This window comes from Oreochromis niloticus, linkage group LG5, assembly GCF_001858045.2.
Source record: "Oreochromis niloticus isolate F11D_XX linkage group LG5, O_niloticus_UMD_NMBU, whole genome shotgun sequence".
NCBI lineage: Eukaryota > Metazoa > Chordata > Actinopteri > Cichliformes > Cichlidae > Oreochromis > Oreochromis niloticus.
Window position 1 is genome coordinate 6,143,038 of NC_031970.2, and position 19,093 is coordinate 6,162,130.

General features: G+C 38.9%; 1 protein-coding gene across 16 annotated transcripts in view; it reads left to right on the forward strand.

The window, feature by feature from the left end:
• r3hdm2 (R3H domain containing 2) overlaps positions 1–19,093 on the forward strand; it is a 54,365-nt gene that overhangs the window by 17,347 nt on the left and 17,925 nt on the right. For 7 of the 16 annotated variants that reach the window (XM_013275498.3, XM_013275507.3, XM_013275503.3 and 4 more), the window contains 13 exons: positions 6,875–7,031; positions 7,670–7,822; positions 7,956–8,176; positions 8,955–8,996; positions 10,042–10,128; positions 10,267–10,387; positions 10,493–10,571; positions 11,116–11,175; positions 11,483–11,623; positions 12,658–12,766; positions 14,614–14,709; positions 16,031–16,080; positions 16,745–16,798. In XM_013275498.3, the coding sequence (XP_013130952.1) occupies positions 8,018–8,176; positions 8,955–8,996; positions 10,042–10,128; positions 10,267–10,387; positions 10,493–10,571; positions 11,116–11,175; positions 11,483–11,623; positions 12,658–12,766; positions 14,614–14,709; positions 16,031–16,080; positions 16,745–16,798 (998 nt within the window). In that variant the 5' untranslated portion in view covers positions 6,875–7,031; positions 7,670–7,822; positions 7,956–8,017. The remainder of the gene's footprint in view (positions 1–6,874; positions 7,032–7,669; positions 7,823–7,955; positions 8,177–8,954; positions 8,997–10,041; positions 10,129–10,266; positions 10,388–10,492; positions 10,572–11,115; positions 11,176–11,482; positions 11,624–12,657; positions 12,767–14,613; positions 14,710–16,030; positions 16,081–16,744; positions 16,799–19,093) is intronic. The other 9 variants (XM_013275501.3, XM_013275505.3, XM_025906989.1 and 6 more) reach the window with 3 other exon arrangements.

A 19,093-nucleotide genomic window follows, 5' to 3' on the forward strand; every position in this document is an offset into this window, starting at 1 on the left:
AGCTGGTGTCCCCCTGTGTGTTTGCTGCGTCTGCAATCGAGCTGTGTTGTTTAGGCTATATGTAACCCACGATACTGCTCTTTGTGTGTCTGTGTGTGTCGTTTTTGTCTTTACAGGAATACCCAATGATAAATACATTGAGCTTTGTAATTGGGGATAGGACGAGGGTCGTGAGAGAGAAAAGAAGCGAAAAAAAATATGGGGGTGTTGAGGGATATGGCTGCTTTTCTCTTGGTGACAGAGCTTGTTGCCATGGAGCTGGTCCTCCCATTGGTGGAAGTCTGGTCCAATCACTTAACAGTGCAGATTGTTTCATCATTGAGAAGTTTTTCCTCTCTTCCTGTCTCGCTAGCCACCCCTTGCTCCTCCATCCTTCATTCTTTTCCCCCCCTCTCCCATCTCTTACATCCTCTTGCACTGCTTCTCACACTAAAAGAAGCCGATATGTTACATAAGGTTTATAATGAGTGCAGTAGCTGCCACCCAGTTTCATTTTGACACAGTTATTCATTTAACATCAGCTGCTCAAGTGTGGGAGGCAGAATCTTTCATAAATCTCTTCACGGTGCTTGAGGAGACAAGATAACTCCAAAATCCAATATACATCTTCTTGAGGGCAGCTAAGAAATGTGATTATTTCAAATCACGTTTCTGATTGCCCAGAAGGTTTAAACACCGTGAAGTGCCTAGCTGTTGAACAGTTTTTTTTTTCTTGTTTTTTTTTTATTAGTTGCTGATGCTTCAGTAATGCTGTGTCTAAAATATTAGATTTAGCAGAATTTGAGTTTGTTCACATTTTGCATAAAGTTTCAGGAATATTTCAGTTGTAAAACATGATGAATGCTCATGACATTTTCTCATCTTAGTAGTGTTGTCTTCGGCAGACAGACAGACAGACAGATATTTGTCTGTTAAACAAAAGAACGCCCCATATTTATAACTGTAAAGTAGCTTTAGGGTCTACAATGTGTAAACACGGTTCAACACTGGTGTTGATATACCTTTTGATTGATATTTAAATATGCATATCAGCTGTACAAGGTCTCTGTTTTTCTGCTTCATTGCTAGCACAGACCCCAAGCAGTTATCCCTTTTGCCACAGAATAAAGAAATAAAATGCATTATTTTGAATGAGACAGTATTGTTACGATTATTTTGGTCAGTGTTGTAATTTCATATATTTTACATGATTATTTGTTAAGTTAACAAACATCATGCAGTCATTGAAACATGCCTCTTTATACATTTGATCTTTATACATAAATCAAATGAAAACAAGTCTTGAAGCGTAAATGGTGGGGCAAACAGGATTTTTCTACTAGGGAGTTGGCCCATAGAAGACGATGATTATGAATTCAACCCCAGCTCACTGCTGGTTCCTGCCAGCCTGCAACTTTAACTGTGGGATATTTGAAGATACAGACAGGGGCAAGTAGGGGCCTAGGCAGCAGCGGACTTGTGTACCTTGGTTGACTTGCGTGGCAGCCTCAGGGGTAGTGATAGAGGCTTAATCTGACAGTTAGTTGGCACCAGCTGAGAGATCCTGAGAAATCTGGAGAGAGCTGTTAATAATCCTTCTGGAGTCTTAGTTGTGGAACCTTGACAGGTTTACTTTCTCTAGGTTGATGATATTGACTGAAAGTTTTCTTTTACTATTGTTGACTGAAGCTGCACTAAACAGTGAGTTTGAGCTTTGTGGCCACTGTTAGAAATGCAATTTTTGGCACTTCCATTAACTTAATTAAAGCCTTGAAGGTTGCCACTGTTTTCTTTTTAATAACTTTTATAGAAAAATACTAAATTACTACCACACACCTTGACAGTGACCTCAAAAGCCTTTTACTAATATATTCTGATAAGGATAGCAGAACTATGTTATTTTTAAATGGATATTTTAAATTTCATTTTTTTCTTATATTGATTATTTTTTAAATAAAAGTGATTATTTCACAACTCTTATTTACTTGTTTAGTTTTGGCCCACATGGAATTCAATATTTCTCTTCATCACCCACATTCCTGCACTCTTGCCTTCATCAATAATGCATCCAGGATTAGGTTGCCCCCTCTCTCTCCACTGGCGTTTGTTCATTATGCAGAAAAGATAATCGTTTATGTAGCTAACACATCTTTTATGCCATCACCCACTTTGTCCTTGTGTGTTTATTCTGTTAATTTTGTTTCTCTTTATATACGTTCTTTATGTTTTTCCACATGCAACAGAGGACTATACATAGGGTATAAGTAGTGAGCAACAGAGAGATGGTTACGGAAAGGTATGTAGGTAGGTAGGTAACTAGGGAGGGAGAAGAGGGAAGGAGGGAGAGAATGAGTCATAGCTCGTCCCACAGGACTGAGTGGGCTGGCTGAGTGGAGGAGGATGGCGTCAGCACCAGGCTTGACAATTTAAGAAGACACATTAAAAGAGGAAGAAAAAGAGAGGCAGAGAGAACTAACATTTATTAGTGGGTGGAAGGAGAGAGAGGTATTGATAGGAGGGGTTGATGTGGAGGGGGTGGAAGGCAGGAAGGGGTATCCTCATAACATAGAGAGAAACAAGAGAGGGGGTGGCAAGGAGAAGAACGGAGAGAAACATAAATGGAAGAAGAGAAATCCTTTCTTCCGCTACATTTGACCATTTATGTTCCCCTCATTTGTGTTTGAGTGCTGACAGAATGCTTTTTTCCCCCTCTCTGTGTCCTTATCTTTAACCCATATAATGTTCTTATTCCCTTTCATGGAGCTTGTGGCTGAAAACTATATAGACAAATGACTTATCTATAGATATTTAAGTGAAGCAAATGTGCATGGACCGCTATTCTACAGTCCCGAGTGCTCTGCCAGCGCCCTCGTCCCCTCCCTGTGTGAAATTGTGCAGCCAACGCAAAGGGGAATCCTCTCTGACACAGACAAGCACTGCTACGCACACACTGCGAGGGCTGCTGATATATGATATGTGCAGGCACTGAGCTTGCACAAACTCTGCTTTTACTACACACACATCAGCCTCCACTCTGCGAAGACATAACCTTGCTGCCTTTTGTGAAATGGGTTCTCTCTGACGTCAAATGGGCGAGGCGTGCAGCTGAATACAGAGGAGATGAACTGGGTCGAAGCTGCCTGTGTACGTCTCCCACTGCTCTCTGTGGGTTTGTGTGTGCATGCTCACTCCTGTTTGCAGCGATCTGCAATTTCATTCACCTTCATCTTTCATTCAGCCTCTGCAGAGAAAATGGAGAGGCATTCTTGCTACGCATGCTTTCCCATTATGAAATTTGAAATGATGCAGTGAATGAACTAAAAACCAGTCATAGGTAGCAGCTATTAAGTTGCCCAGAGAAAATTATAGGAATATACTGTGATTGTTCTGTTTATTTACCCTCTGAAGATTCCAGTGTATTTCTTATTGTTATGGTTTTTTCCTGAGGTGTTTCATGTTTTTAAGAGTTTACAAACCCCCTCCCCTAATATTATCATACTCGGCTGGAAATGTCCACACTGGACTGCTAGTACTCTACATAATAGTTAGATATATTAGAAATATCTATTATTAACTACCATTCCACTTGTAAAACTGTGTGTTTTTCGTTGGGTTGACTGATTTATTTTTGTTGAGGACAAAGAATTTTAAACTGGCTCCCAGTCTCATTCTGTTCGGCATTTGTTGTGTCAGTCAGTCCGTAGCATTTGATATCAATAATCTTACTGCATTTATAACCGCCATGCAATTCCTTTCATTTCTCTGGCTTACTGGACTGCTAACTATTGCAGAGACCCTGACCCAGCTTGACCAGATGGAAGCTAAATTTGACAGTGAGCTCATACCTGCAGACAATATTTAGTCTGGCTAGCCTACTGTCTGCAGTGGTTATATGCATACTGTCTGTTTGTAATGGTGTGTGTTAGTTTTAAGGCAGTGTTTACCAGGCAGATGGCTGCCTTTCTCTCTCACACACACATAAATGCGCACACCCGCCCCTCATTTCTGATTCAGGGATCCTTTACATTCGCAGCTTTTGATGTGGTGACGTGACCCAGTGGGTTGGGTAGTTTATGACCTGTGTGTCTCAGCATGGACCCCGTCATCAGGGTCCATGCTACTCTGCAAGACCAGTAATGTGCATGATGTGGGTCAAAGTGTCCTGCACTGGATCATGACAGCTAATGAGGATTGACTGTATTTGTTACGTTGTCAGTTGGTGTGATTTGTGGACCTCGGTTAATGTCAGACATACACAAAATCTTACCTCTGCAATCAAACACAAGTAGTATGTGAGAGTGAATTGTGCAAGAGCAACAAAGCTTGACAATGACAAATAAGTGGCATAGGTTAGTAACTGTTAGCTTTTGGTAAAAATAAATAATCTGCTGCACTGCCTGTGTTTTTTGTTGTAAGGCATGGCATAGAAGATGGCACCTGGGACTGTAAAGTCTAGCATTGCATTGTGCAGTGAACTTTGCAGTTTGGCAGAGATGGTAAAAACGATTTGTGGTCTTACCTGGCTTTGTGGAAACATGCTTTCGACATAATTTGCGGTGTATGCTTTTCTAACCACATTATTAGTTTGCACAGTGTGATTCTCATGGCTTTTCATGTTGCCTGTCAAAACATTGATGGACTGAGTTCTCTTGGCTTTATATTGACCATGCCTCATATTTATATTGAAGAAAAGTTATTTCGTGATTATTATCTTTACAGTTTTATTGGCTGCCCTAGCAGATAGCCGAAGTGAGATGTCAGCATCAGGCCCTCCAACAAATTGACTGAACTGGGGCACAGGAAGGAGAGAGCAGTGCTGCTGCTGATAATGTAGTTGTTGAGTCTGCCATGTACAGCCCTTAATATATCATATTGTAATCGTGGTGTATACATTTTGATAAAATTGCCTAAAACAAATAAGGCTCAATCTTTACAAAACCTGCTGTTGCCATGTTGCTCATAGGAAGTTTATTTGATTGTTAGGGCTTTCTATAAGGGAGGGGTGTCCTACTCCAGGCCTCAAGGGCCGGTGTCCTGCAGGTTTTAGATGCGTCCTTGATCCAACACAGCTGATGTAAATGGCTAAATCACCTCCTCAACATGTCTTGAAGTTCTCCAGAGGCCTGGTAATGAACTAATCAGAACAACTGGATGATGAATGTTGCTAGTGAATGTTTTGACATCATGTCCCAAGATGTTTTATCAAAATCAAAAGGAATATCGGTGTCATAATGCACATCGATGTGAAAAGAAAAATAACAAGAAAGAAAGATTCTGATAAATAAGCAGCAGTCTGAAAGGTGTAGTTATGTTTATCATCATTCAGAGCAAGGAAAAGCACGGAGCAGGTTAAAGGCAACTGAAAAAGCCTCACTACACACTTATCAGTTCAGTAGCATTAATTTGATGTTTTACTACTTGATATCCTGTGACCTAGAAAAAAGAGAAACCACTTTGTTGTCAGTGTAAGATTGCCTGAACTTGACAAGGCGAAAATGGAACACTCGTAATGGCGTATCCCGGGCTCTTGCTGTTTCTTTTTTTTCTTGCTGCATTTTTTTCTGCTACTGTCCTTCCATTTCTCTCTGTACGCTGAAATCCTTTTATTTATTTTTAATATCATTGTTTTCTCTTCCTGTTTCACTGGTACTCTCTCAGCACAAATGGCACTAGTTCAGAATGACGTTATCATCTCCTTGGCAACCCCTTGGGCTGGTGCGCGTGTGTGTGTGTGTGTGCGTGCGTGTGTGTGTGTGTGTGCGTGCGTGTGTGTGTGTGTGTGTGTGAGAAACTGGGAGGAGTGTTGATAGAGCAGAGATCATAAGAGACGGATGGGCAGAGGAGGAGGGAATAGGTAAAGCCGGTTTATTCATAAGCACCCCACTGCTGGCTCTGATTCACAATTTCTCCTGCAGCCCCTCCCTTACATTAAGCTTGCACAGTTTGCTCAGCCAGGAGATTTGAGACTGACATTTGAAATGAATGAATATATTTGCTTTCCCATCAAAAACCTTTCACTCTCTTTGTGCAAAACTGCCCTGCAGAGTGCGGTCAAGCAGGAGCACGATATTATTCTTATATGATCATGTTGGCGTAGCTGAAGTTTTGTGTAAGCAAAATATGGCTGGGGCTTGTGGGTGCCCTGGTCAGTGATGTAGTGTAATGCTGCTGGTGCTGCTGATGACGACTTTGCTGTTACATTGCCTGGGTCTTTCCCACACTGGGAATCCCTGCCTCATTTTGAACACTGTATCTATTCTATTCTACAGCATGGCACAGTGGTACAGGCAGGGATGTACATGAATGGCAATCTTCGACAATGCACGCAGTGCAGTTAATGCAACAAGCGTACTTATTTTATTTATACAATTATATTAACAAAGCTGCACAACGTGCTGTTTTTAATCCTGTGTGCTGGAGGAATATAGGACTATATGACCGTTTATTTGCTAGTGAGGCTGTGTTGCTGTTCTTGCACAACACCAGAATTTTAAAAAAGTACTGTTGGCACTGTTCAGGACCTTTTATTTAAACAGGCAGAAATTTTCAGTGTGCTAGACTTTGCCAGATGGTGTGTGTCTGCTACCTTTCTGCTGGGATGAATTGCAGAGGAGGAACACATTTTTTAGAGCTTTCTCAGAAAGCACATCGTGAAACATGGAGCCCACACTGTAGAAACTAATTATAAGCAGCGACAAAGTTAACAATTTAGCAGTTTAGGAAGATTAATCCTGCTTTAGCTGCTACTTTTTAAAACCTGCCTGCTGCTAGGTTTTGAGCTTTCAGCTGCTTTGTCCCCCTCCCTCCTAGAAATAGCAACAGCAGCAGCGATGAGTCACTCAGTGTGTGAAACATGACGTCATCCGTGTCTTCCTCTTCTGCTCTTGGTATACAGGACTGACTGTAGGACAGACCATGCTGCTGCACTAAGCCGGAGAGCGAGAGAGGGAGAGAGAGGCCCCAGAGGACCCCTGAAGTGGTGGCTGGTCGTTTGGTGCCCCTCCCACTTGTCTGGCTGGCTAGCTGCTGCCTCTTCAATTCACCTGATTGCTGTAAATATATCTTTTTTTTTCTTCCCATGTGCATGTTGTGTTTCTAAGGTTATCCTAAAGGTGTGTCACTGAGAGCAGGTTTTGCACCTATGTTGGGAAATGTAGGGCTCAAAATTAGTTACTAAAATTAGGTACTTCTGCATTTCTAGTTTTTTTCATTTATAAACTGATTTATTTTTGTCAGATGGTTTTAAAAAAACAAGAACCAAATAACCAAAAATAGCCTCCCTAATATAAACCTAAAAAGGTTTTAGATGCTACTTTTTAAAGTTGCTGCTGTCAGGTTTTGAGCTTTCAGCTGCTGTGTTCCCCCACTCAACTCCACTTGAGTGTCACAAGGGCCAGTAAAATGTTACGTGTGTGTGTGTGTGTGTGTGTGTGTGTGTGTGTGTGTGTGTGTGTGTGTGTGTGTGTGTGTATATGTATGTATGTATATGTGTGTGTGTGTATATATATGTATATATATATGTGTGTATATGTTTTTTTTCTCTCCTCAAAAAGAGGTGAACATGTAGTAAAACAAAACTTCTACCAAGCAGTATTTTTTTTTTCTTAGAGCCGGTGTTTAACTTTGTGAGCATTTTTTGTTAAAGTTATTTTTCATAATTTGGGCATTTTTTTCTCTCTTGTCCTTAAAGCCCTTCCCCAGACGCTAAGGCTTGCTATGGACTGCACTTCGCCCCCTGCTGCAGCCCAGTCTAGTACACTACGTTAGTGGGTCCCCACTTTCCGTGTGGTTCCTGTCCAGATTAAGTGAACAGAGTCCAGCTCCGATCTGGTACCACCTACAGGTAAATGGTGTTAAAGTACATTCTCTCTGTCTTTTTGGCTTTCCTTGTACAGTTTTTGCCAAGTGGGTAGCCATTCTGTGTAGAGAGTGGAGAACTTCCCCTTCTTATATCTGTCTTCTTTTTTTTTTCTCAGCCACTGCTGGGTCCTCCACCCAACCCCTCCCCACTCCCACCCTCCCCCTTTCCCCTAAAAAGATGTCAGTGAGCCTGACAACGGACATCCAGCAGGAGGGAGAGAGTGGGCCACTTATTGAGCCCTGCAGTCGAGGCAAGACCTCCCCTCAACCACAGGGCACCAAAGAAGGAACTGGAGAGAGCCTGGAGCCGGACGATAGCTCTCCACAGGATGCACAGGTAGGAGAAGTTGATCATACTGGTGATAGTAAGTTTGCATTTAGATGTTAAAAAAAGGAAAGAAAGGAAGTTGTATTCCACATAGTTCTAACGCATTTCCTCTCTTGAGAAGGACCATTGTTGAATTTCAGGGCTGGTAACAATACCCAGTAATCAGCTGTTTGTTTTGTTTTGTGACTAGTAAGCTAACCAATTATTGTTGGTGTTACAGATGAGGTGGGCTCAAGTCAGGAAATTCTTTTTTTTTTTTTTTCTTCAAATGAAGAAGCTACCTTTACCTTCTACTTTATTGGCAAATATCTTATTGTGCTTGACAAACATTGTTGTCTTTTGAGTAAAACATTACCAAAAGGGAAATTTGATCCCTCCTGTGTCCCCTGGAGTGAGATCAGAGGCGAGGAGAACAAAGGAAAATCTAAAAAAAACCAAACAAAAAACCAAACAAAAAAACCCACAACTTTTATTTGTGTGTGTGTGAGTGGCATCCTTTGTCAGCAGTGTACTTAACATTCTTATATTTCAACATTGACAAAAATTACATTTTATTCCTTATTTTGCTGCAGGTTTTTAATCAACAAACAACAGGGTTATTATCCCACATGTTGTGTTGAAGCTTTGAGTTAGCCAGTAATGTTTAAAGTATGGTTTATATCGATGAATGCAGAACAATTTCTTACACACATGTTCATTTACTCTCCAACTTTATGTACCCTATTTAGTTTGTGTCAAATATACTGGAATTTAATTAATAAAATTATTCAATAAACTATTCTTTCAGAAGCGGGCTCCTAACCACAGCCATGGCAGGAAAAGGGCCAAGGTAAGGTGTCTGTGGTTAGATTTTTTTTTTTTCTTTTTAAATAAATTTATCCAAGTGTATTCTTAATTACTTGAAATAATCCCCCTGCTATTTTGTTTGTTTGTATAAGACGACCTTCCATTATTAACACTGTAATCCTCTCAACAACAGAGGAGCACCTCCTTTATTGGCTTAAAATCTTAAGTCCAACTTTAAAAGTAGCTGTGTTAGACTGACCTCTGTAATGATAAGAGAAAAACACACATAACCAGTTACATTTTACAACTAGATGTTGGTTTGCAGAGTAAAAGGGAAAAAAAATCAGGTCAGCTGTTTCGTGAGTAGGGTGACCAAATTGTACGTAGCATAGTAAAGTAACATTTTCATTCGATTATGTTAGTAATGAGTTATGCATACTGTAGCTCTCTTAAGCTGGCTTTACCTTACTTATATGTATATGTAATTGATTTTGGACATTCAGGCATTCATAAATATGACATACCAGTGTTTAGTCATACTTGATTATGAAAGTCAACCCAGTTATTGCGTTTTTGGAATGGTATTTTAGTATGACATACCTTGCTTAACCAGTTCCTAATGCTTTCTGTAAAAGTCATTAGATAATGGCTCTCATCATGTCACTTAAGGTTTAATTTTCTCTGGGGTTTTAATCAACAAATGAAGTATTGTCATTACATATGCTGTATTAAAGATTTGTGTTAGCCTTGTGCCATCTTGGGTCTTTCTCCATTAGCCAATATCATTGTCCTGAAGGCTCGAGAGACATTTATGCTGTTGTTTATGTAATAGAAAGCCTAACATCAGAATTTTGGCATGGTACACAACAACGTTAATGAAATTCAGACTTTCCTTGTATCAAAATGTTAGGTGCTTGTATTTTACCCATGGATAGATGTAATAGTATGTTGTTGTAAAAAAATTACAGTTGGAAAGTCTGAGCATATAATCGAAAATCTAGCTTAGTGAGATTTGCTCTATTTCTGTGTTTAGAATATGAAAATGTAACACATTAGCCTTACAGATAATGTGTGTGGTAATCTTTCAGTCTAATGCCAAACTGAAGCTGGTACGAAGTCTTGCAGTGTGTGAAGAGTCCTCCGGTCCGTTTTCCAATGATGGACCACCAGAATCGGTAACGTGTTTTTTTTTTTTTTTGTTGGTTTTTTTTGTGGTTTGCAAGTCTGATTTGGCGGGATTTACAATTCTTAATAGGCAAAATTAGTAAATGCACAAACTTCAATTCGTGTAATAATGAAAAGTGGTTTTCTAGGATATCATCCAGCTTCACATCAGCTGTCCATCTGACAAAGAGGAGGAGAAGTCCTCGAAGGACGAGTATGAAAATGAAGAGGAGAAGAAGGACAAGACTCCCCGAAAGATGCTGTCACGTGGTAAGATGCAAGCTCTCACTTCATAAAAGTATCTTTTTCTATCAACATCTTCCCTTAACTCTGTCTGATTATGCGATCCCCCCCTCCCTTTGTTTTTTTTAATAGACTCCAGTCAGGAATATACTGACTCCACAGGCATCGACGTTCATGAGTTTCTGGTCAACACACTGAAAAACAATCCCAGGTACGGGTCTGACGGATAAACATGTTGATAATAAGACGAGCACAATAATAAATTACTTAATAAGTAAGGTAGTGCTATTGATTTATAGCAATCAATTAATAATATTGATTTTTTTCCCTATTTTTTAAAAGGCTCAAATAGTGCAGTTCTTTGTCCAAACTATGAGAATATGAAATAATATCAAACTTGATAGCAATGATTTGAAATTGCATTTTTTTTATTGTAAAATCAAATATCATTTGTTTTTGACTAGTTGTTAAAAAAATCTGCGCACTCTAAATATCTTAATTTTCAGATGTTGTGTCATGAGATACAATCTACGCCTGTACAGGCTTCTGTACATGAATTATTAACTTTTATTTTTTATATATCTGAAAAACAGCAAATCTTGGTGGCCTGAATTTCGAGAAGTGTGTGTGTGTGTGTGTGTGTGTGTGTGTGTGTGTGTATAATGACATGTCAGTAGTATACTTCCTGCACTATTCAGCGTCTTGCTCACCTCTCTGATCTGTCCCTCACTCGCTTTCCCTCTATGGCTCACCAGGGATCGAATGATGCTGCTTAAACTGGAACAAGATATCCTGGAGTTCATTAATGACGACAAGTAAGCCACGTTCTTCATATCAGTCACATGTTTTTAAATTTAGCCCCCCCCCACCTTCAGTTCTTATTATTTATAGTGTGCTGAGGAAATGAGAGAATTATGTTAAGTTGTAGTTGTGTATTCTGTAATTAAGAATACTGTTTGTGTATCCTAACAGTTTGAAAATCTATCTTTATCCTTTATAAATATGACATAATTATTTAGCTTGTTTTTCAAATGTCCTAAATAATCAGAGAATTAAACCCCAGCTGTGGGTAATTTGCTGTGTTGAAATAACCTGCTTCATACATTTTTATCTCTGTTTCAGTAACCAGTATAAGAAGTTTCCACAAATGACTTCTTATCATCGTATGCTGCTGCACCGTGTGGCTGCCTACTTTGGCATGGACCATAATGTGGATCAGACGGGCAAGGCTGTCATCATCAACAAGACGGGCAACACACGCATGTGAGTGTAGTTTGTCTTTGGCTCAGATTTCAACTAGTCTGGTTAGTTAGAACGTCAAATTAATGCTCAAAGTTCATTCCTGTTCCAAGACAAAACACAAGAGGCAATGTATGTGATATCAGCAAGAGTACACAAAACCTTTATTTTAGATTTAATTACTGTTCATTAAATAAGTTCAAACTAGGATATTGGCTGTGGTGGAAAAAACCCTGCATGTAATTCTACTGCTGTTTTTCCAATATTACCTTTTCATCTATATCATAATTGTCCAAAATTATCCCCCCCTAAAAAATCTAATAGATTTTAATCAGTTTTATTTAACTCTGTACCATTGTTTCAACTAAGAAAGAAGTAAATTTATAATATAAATAATACTTGTATTGAGGTATCGATTGTGCCAGAAGCAGTTTCACCTTAGACGTTAAAGTGGACAAAAATACTATGTGAGAAGATTTGTTAAAGCACATGTTGACAAATCATTAGATCTAGAAATGAAAGAACAAAACATTTGACTCCCTTTGGAGGTACCAGCATTGCAAATTTTACTGTTTTTTTCCCCCTATAGTTTACAAAATTTCACCAGTTCAGTTTTATCTAGGTTTATTTACTATATCAGTTTTCACAAATCCACTCAACTTTTCTAGGCTTGATTGGATGGAAGTGCATCATGTCTGACACTGTCAGATTGGGCATTAAGCTTTCTTTAACTGTCAAATCCCCCATGTGGAGTTTGATTTGCACAGATGTGACAGCATTGCAGGCAACAGTCTTGTGAGTTCACAGCTAGTGAAGAGTCGTCCTGTGTCCTGTCTCATGCACGATTTACTTAAGCGGAATATTTCCAGTATTAAGAACCCAGCTGATGCAAATTAACTCCTGCTGTGACACATGTGGGGCAGTGCTTTAGAGCTTTGGACAACAGTTTCTTTCCCAGATTCTCCCAAAATTCTTGTCTTGAATTCATGTGTGAAACTAGCTCATGTTTAAAAGTATGCTTTTTGTCCTCCACTATATTTGTTTTTTTGTTTGTATAGCCCAGAACAAAGGTTCTCTGAACACATCAAGGATGAACGCAACATGGATTTCCAGAAGAAGTTCATCCTTAAGAGAGATGATGCTAGCATGGACAAAGATGATAATCAGGTATATCGATTGTTATCACAAGTACTTTGTATTTTTTTGTGTGTATACAGTGGTTCATTTGTTTTTTTCTCACTTTCCACACATGCTAATGTTTTTAGCTCCACCAATGAGTTGGATCCCTCGCCGAGTAACAAAAGCTTCTGTAGGCTTGTCTCAAATAGCTTTTCTTAATGACTTTAAAAGAAACACTGTATGTAAAACTGGTTCTCAATCTTGCTGCCACATGTTACAGCTTTTGGAGATGGGGCCCCACAAAAGTAAAGGGACATAGCTGGATTTAATGGCATGTGATGTTTGACACGTTTTCATTCAGTCAGACAACAGATTGCAGAGGCATCTGGATGTGTGAACAACAAGAATTGCAGCAATTTCTTGGCTCAGTCCTGTAGTCATCTTACATAACCTTACTGAGAAGGCTAATTAGCTGTGTCAGTAATAGTTATGATAGAATGCAGGGTTTGGCCACAGAATGGCCATTGGCTTACAGAATACTGTTAAAGTAGCACAGTTATCAGTTAGGAGTGAAACTGCATTTGTTATCAAATATGAAAATTGATACATTTTTAATCTGCAGAATCTCTAAACATACCACTTATATTCCACTCCTAGGCTATGTACAAATAATTGCATTTCTCTGTCTGATCCTGATACAACCACATGCATTTAAGCTTTTTGCTTGGTTTCACATCCTATGGTTTCCATATACAGAATCTTTTCTTATTGCTAAATTGTGGTGATAAATTTAGGATGATGACTGGGAACTGCTTGACTGCACCATTTCCTTTCTAACCCAGCATCACCAATATCATTTCTGTATTAGTTATATTCCTCCTACTCTCATACAGTTCATAGTCTTTAAGACATTTCAAAGTCTTCTTGATGGCTAAGCCTAACATTATGACCACTAGTACAGATGAATGTTAATTACCTTATTCCAACAGCAAAGGTCAGAGAAAGACAGCAGCAGAAAGCTTTTTCTGAGTGTATCCAAACTCCCCATCAGCAGTTATGAGTGTCTTTTTAGAGCTTTCCTTTAGGGGACAGTAATCAAATTAGGGAATGTATTAGAGCAAATCCAAACTGTTTTGGCTTTGGCTTAGAACTTACAGGAATTAAATGGTCATCGATGCTCGAGTCTGTGTACCAGATCCCCTGAGGACCTGTGTGTTGCACCCAAAAGAGTAACGCAGTTCCCTGCAGTGGTGGTCATAATGTGACAGCTTTGGGGACCCCATCATTGTGAAAGATGGAGCACAGAAATTCAGTGCAAAACTTGAATTTATCTGCTGTATTGTTAAATTTGATCTATGTAGGACAGCTATAAAATTCAACACTTTTATAAAAACATTTTCAGTTTATTTCAAAAGGAACTTGATTTTTGCATATGTCAATATTTGAGTAACCTTAAATTGGACATTTTCAAATACAGAGACTTCTCCATTTTGGAATTAGGAGATTCTGTGTCTCAAATTGATTTTGTTTACTTTGTCCTGCGGACCAAGTTTATCACACCATTTTATTCATTTCAGCAGTGTTTGTTTGGGGCTATGACACTTTTTCCTAATGCTTGTACAGATTTGTCATACTGTCTTCTATGATTCTATGTTCTCTCACGTTTGTGGTGTTAAAACTTCCCACGCTGACTCATCCCTTGAACACTCACTTTGCACAGTTTTCATTCTGCTGTCTTGTTTTGACAACAGACATCTGCTCTTCCTCACATGCTATTGTTATCTTGTGCATTGCTGCTACTTTTCTTGACAGCAGGTTGCACAAAGTGTGACTATATGTGTTTGAAAATTAAATTGCAAGTTTAATTATTTTCCATTGTCATTGGAAAATGTTAGATCCGCGTGCCGCTGCAGGACGGGCGGCGTAGCAAGTCCATTGAAGAGCGAGAGGAAGAATATCAGCGGGTACGAGACCGGATCTTTGCCCGAGAAGTAAGTATTGAACATGGATGGAGGAGCAAGTGCTTGCAGTGCATATTTCCTCATATGTCAACAGCACCAGTGTTTACTCAGAAATTAATTTCTTTGTGATAAACTTCCATAATATCAGCAGTTACCTTCACTTAGTAATTTACTTTGTGTTAAACTGATTTTTAATGAACTGTTCTTTTTCTTGGGTTGAATAATTGACAGTTGTATTTTGACCAGATGCTTGTGGCAAACATAAATAAGCTTTGGACATAATTTAATGGGATTTTTGACTGTTTGTCTTGGCAGAATTAGTAAAGTTCAGTACAGTTTGTTGTTTACCAGGAAGAACCTACATTTTAAGCACATTCCACATAATGATCTTAAAGGGTTAAGATCAGAAAGACTTTATGTTAGCTGGATTTATCCCTCCTATTAACTGCTTTGATTTGTGTTCAATATGAGATGTCTGAGGTATTCATCCTCCTCTATCATTAGTGTTTAGCGTTTTTTGAGTTGTTTGGAGCCATATGGTCTGTTCTCCACTTAGCTAAAGGTAACACCTTGGGCTTACTGATCTTAAGCACTTCCCAACTTTTTGGGAGGTTATTAGAAAGTAAGTGATCAGAATCATGTGATAATCCTGGAATCTGCAGTTAGTAAGAAATTAGTTAGGAAGAAAAAAATCCTTTTTATCCATTTTTTAACCCATTTTGATTTCAGAAGATCCAAAAATGTTTGCGCAACCCCCCCCCCCCCCCTCTCCCCAATAAGAGAATTATGTAGTAGGGTCATTCAACCTCAGAGGAACAGTTCAAAGAAACCAGTGAAGGATCTGTAATGCTGTGGCATTCATGTCCAAAATGACTTTAAGTAATCTTCAGAGTTTCATCTGTGCTGCCTTTCCAGTGAGTCCCTCATCTCAGACGCACTCACTCAAATGGCACCAGCTTGGACTGCTGGCAAGAGTAGTCCTTGTTGAAAGTGTAGACTGTTGAGAACTGGGTCCTGTGGTAAACTCACCAAGGCTGCGCATCAGAACAAAGATGTCATAAAGTCTGCCTGTAATGAGATTGAAACTGGAACTGGATGTAGTCCAAAACGCTGAAGTTAAAGCGCGTCTGCTGGATGAGAGAAACACTGAAAAGGCAGTTTTGTGTTTTGATTCTTATTATTTGCCACACTCAATTTGCAGTCTCTTGTGAGGTTCTTGATCCCACACTGGGAATTTCTGCTTTATTTTATGCCAAATACTCATAAATCCAAGCCTGTAAACCTTTTTGAAATGGAAAACACTGCTTGTCTTAAGTGCTCTTGAAAGAATTATACATTTCATAATGTGCAGGTGTCCTTTTTTTTACAGTCTTCTCAAAATGGATACATCAATGACAACAGGTAAGATCCTACGTTCTTCTAAAGAGTTCAATGTTTGTAGTTCATAGACTTCATCATGACCATCTCTCCTATTAACACTGTAGTGTGTTAGGTTTTAGTTATGAGAGGTAGGCAGCTACCTCATTAAAATATTAAAACGTATCTGTATGAGTTGAATTTTTGACTTCTTGCAAGTTTGCCTTGTGTAAAATTTGATTGTAGTGAAGAAATCAAATTTCGTTCTTTTTTTTTTTTAATCTTTTTTTCTTTCAAATGATTAATTTGCTAATTTCCCTGATGTTTTGTGTTAAAATTACTTTGAGTGACTCTGTGTTTGAGAGAGATTTGTGCATAGTGGAACGCCACTGTTTTTCCTTCTGTCTTATTTTGATAAGAAATAATTTGACTCACAAGCAGTTAGACTAAGACGACCCCTAAGCATCCTGTCCGTTGAACTTGAAAGAGTATGATATAATATGCTGAGAGAAACAGGAATGATTGACCAGTCAACTTTTTGCCGTGTGTGCATTTTGTTTTTCCTCCCTTATTTCTTTGGGTGGTGAAAGTTGCAATGAACCTTCCTCTACCTCTTACACCACTCGTTGTCATTCTTCTATAAACCCTATCCTGTTTTCCACTCCAGTCCTGTAACTCCAGCATTTTCTCCTAATGTTAACCCCAACAGACTTTCCACTGAGGGCTACTGCTCTAGCTCTCAAAAGAGGAGGCAGATCTTTAGGTATTGGGCTGCTGCTGACTGACTTGTGTGTTGCCATGCCCATTTTTCAAAGTGGTTTGGTGATGATAGTGGTGACCTGTGGTGGTTATCTTTGCTTGGCGTAGTCGGCTGATTAATGGCTATTCCAGCATTGCACTTTTGGGCTTCCCAAGACCCATGCATGGCTGCTTTGTGGTTTCACTGGGGACTCACTGACCTACTTACCTTTCCACCCATCCACCATCAACCACATTTTTACACAAAGTAACTGCATTGCATTCACAGTAATCTGTTTGTTTTGTGGTTGACTCAGTCTTGTAGTTTTTGTTAACATGTCAAATGTTGCATAGTATTGCATAAAATATACAAGTAGTGCGCATGTGCAGTAGTGTTCTCCAACTGACATGGTAATTTGAAAATAAGAACCACGAGGCTCAGTAAAAGCCCTTTATATGTTGTGTCCAACAGCTAATCATTTTCCTTATTGATTAATACTTTCTACTTTCATCGATACAGTGTTGGGAGATGTTCATGATTACTAATGAGTACTGTGTAGTCTCTTAGATGGAAGCCATAAAAATGTCTCTTGCATCAATAAATACTTGTATATAAAAACTAATGTTAAAAGTCCAAAGAGATACTAAAAATAGCTTTGTTTGCATGCTTAACATGCTTTTGGACCTTTGTGCCCAAACTGTTCGACCTGCCTCAGCTTTGACTCTGATTTCTATAGCTATCCCATGCTACTCAGATATTATCTTCAGATCCTTGTAGTGTTTTATGTTGCCTGAACAGATCAGGCATGTTGTGGCGTATCCTGCAATACCAACATTTCCACTTGTCCTTAAACTAACCTCTGTTAGTGGAGTCTTGTCGCTGCTCGACGTAAACACATCACAAACCTTAAGATGTAATGTGTCTTTGCCGTTTGGGAGTGGTATTAATGTTTTGGTACGGATGTGTACTCGGTTTAATTGGAGAAGCAAATACGTTGGTAACTTGTGAATCTCTAGAGTGCAGAAATATATGGTTTTCATGCATCTACACTTGGCAACACATTCTGTTATTTTAAAAATGCTGCCTTTAGAGAGTTACTGGAAATTTAGCATAAGTTTTCATTTGGATTAGGATGAACTGATTTGGAATTTGGTGGTCAAAGGTAAAAAAAAAATCCGACAGGCCATGTTTTTGGGCTTGGCTTTAAAATTCTTATAGAATAACCCACACTGTAAGATTTAGATTAATAATAGGATAAAGTTTTTGGCATTTTGTATACAAAAGCTTAAAGGCAGAGGCCAGACAAACATTGATAAAACTGGTGAAGCCGTATAAGATGGTAATTCCAGTGTTTTTATTCTGTAAATATAAACAGGATCTAATATATACTCTGCTGTTTGTAACATGTTTGTGTAGTGAAATGTAGACGTTTTTAGCTTTCAGAGATGACCCTTCTGCCATATTTAAGAATTTTTAAAACATTTTTTTACCATATGGATAATCCATTTAAAAAAAAATTCTGTTATCACTTAATTTATGAAAATTTTAGAAGTTTAACATGGGAACTGAAACAGAATTATGTATGTTTGAAGTGTTTTTCTTTCCATCTAAATGTGCTTATAAGAAATTTTAACCTTTTAGAGAATGCATGCTGTTAAAATACACCCCTAAAATCACAGACTTGTTGATGTTCTTCAGTTTAATGAACCCACACAAAAGCTCTTTGGTTATAATAACATCTAACAAGGAAAATGATTGAGGTGCATAACAGCAAGAGTCTTATCTCCCCCTCCTTCCCTTGTTTGTGCATGTGATGGGGGAATGCTGTCGTGAGGAGATGAAATATCATGTGATCAACAGCAGACTCCCTCCTCCTCTTTCTTCTCATCCTGCTCTCATCTTTGTCTGCAGATCGAAGCGAACAAGTGTGCGACTGCTTGTACAAAGAATGTCAGAGCACCCACCCTTCCTTAAAATAGGCTGTGCGGAGAGAGGCCTCAAAATAGATCCCCCATTAATTCGGTCTCTGAAATATTTATGAGCCACAGCCACCTTTTAAGCACTACTCCCTATTACTATGGTTTTTACAACCATTAACACATCTTCGTGCTCATCATGGAGATTTCCACAATCTGTCTGACATATTATGAATTAATTCCAGTCTTTTCTCTGTACATGGACATACGCTGTTCATAAACCTCCAATGATGGGGTAAAAAAAAAACATTCACAGCCCTGGTGGTTGTTTTTCTTTTCTATCCTTTTTTTTTTTTCCCTGCACAGCCTTAGAATTGTGTTCACCTGCAGGGTCTTTGTTCTA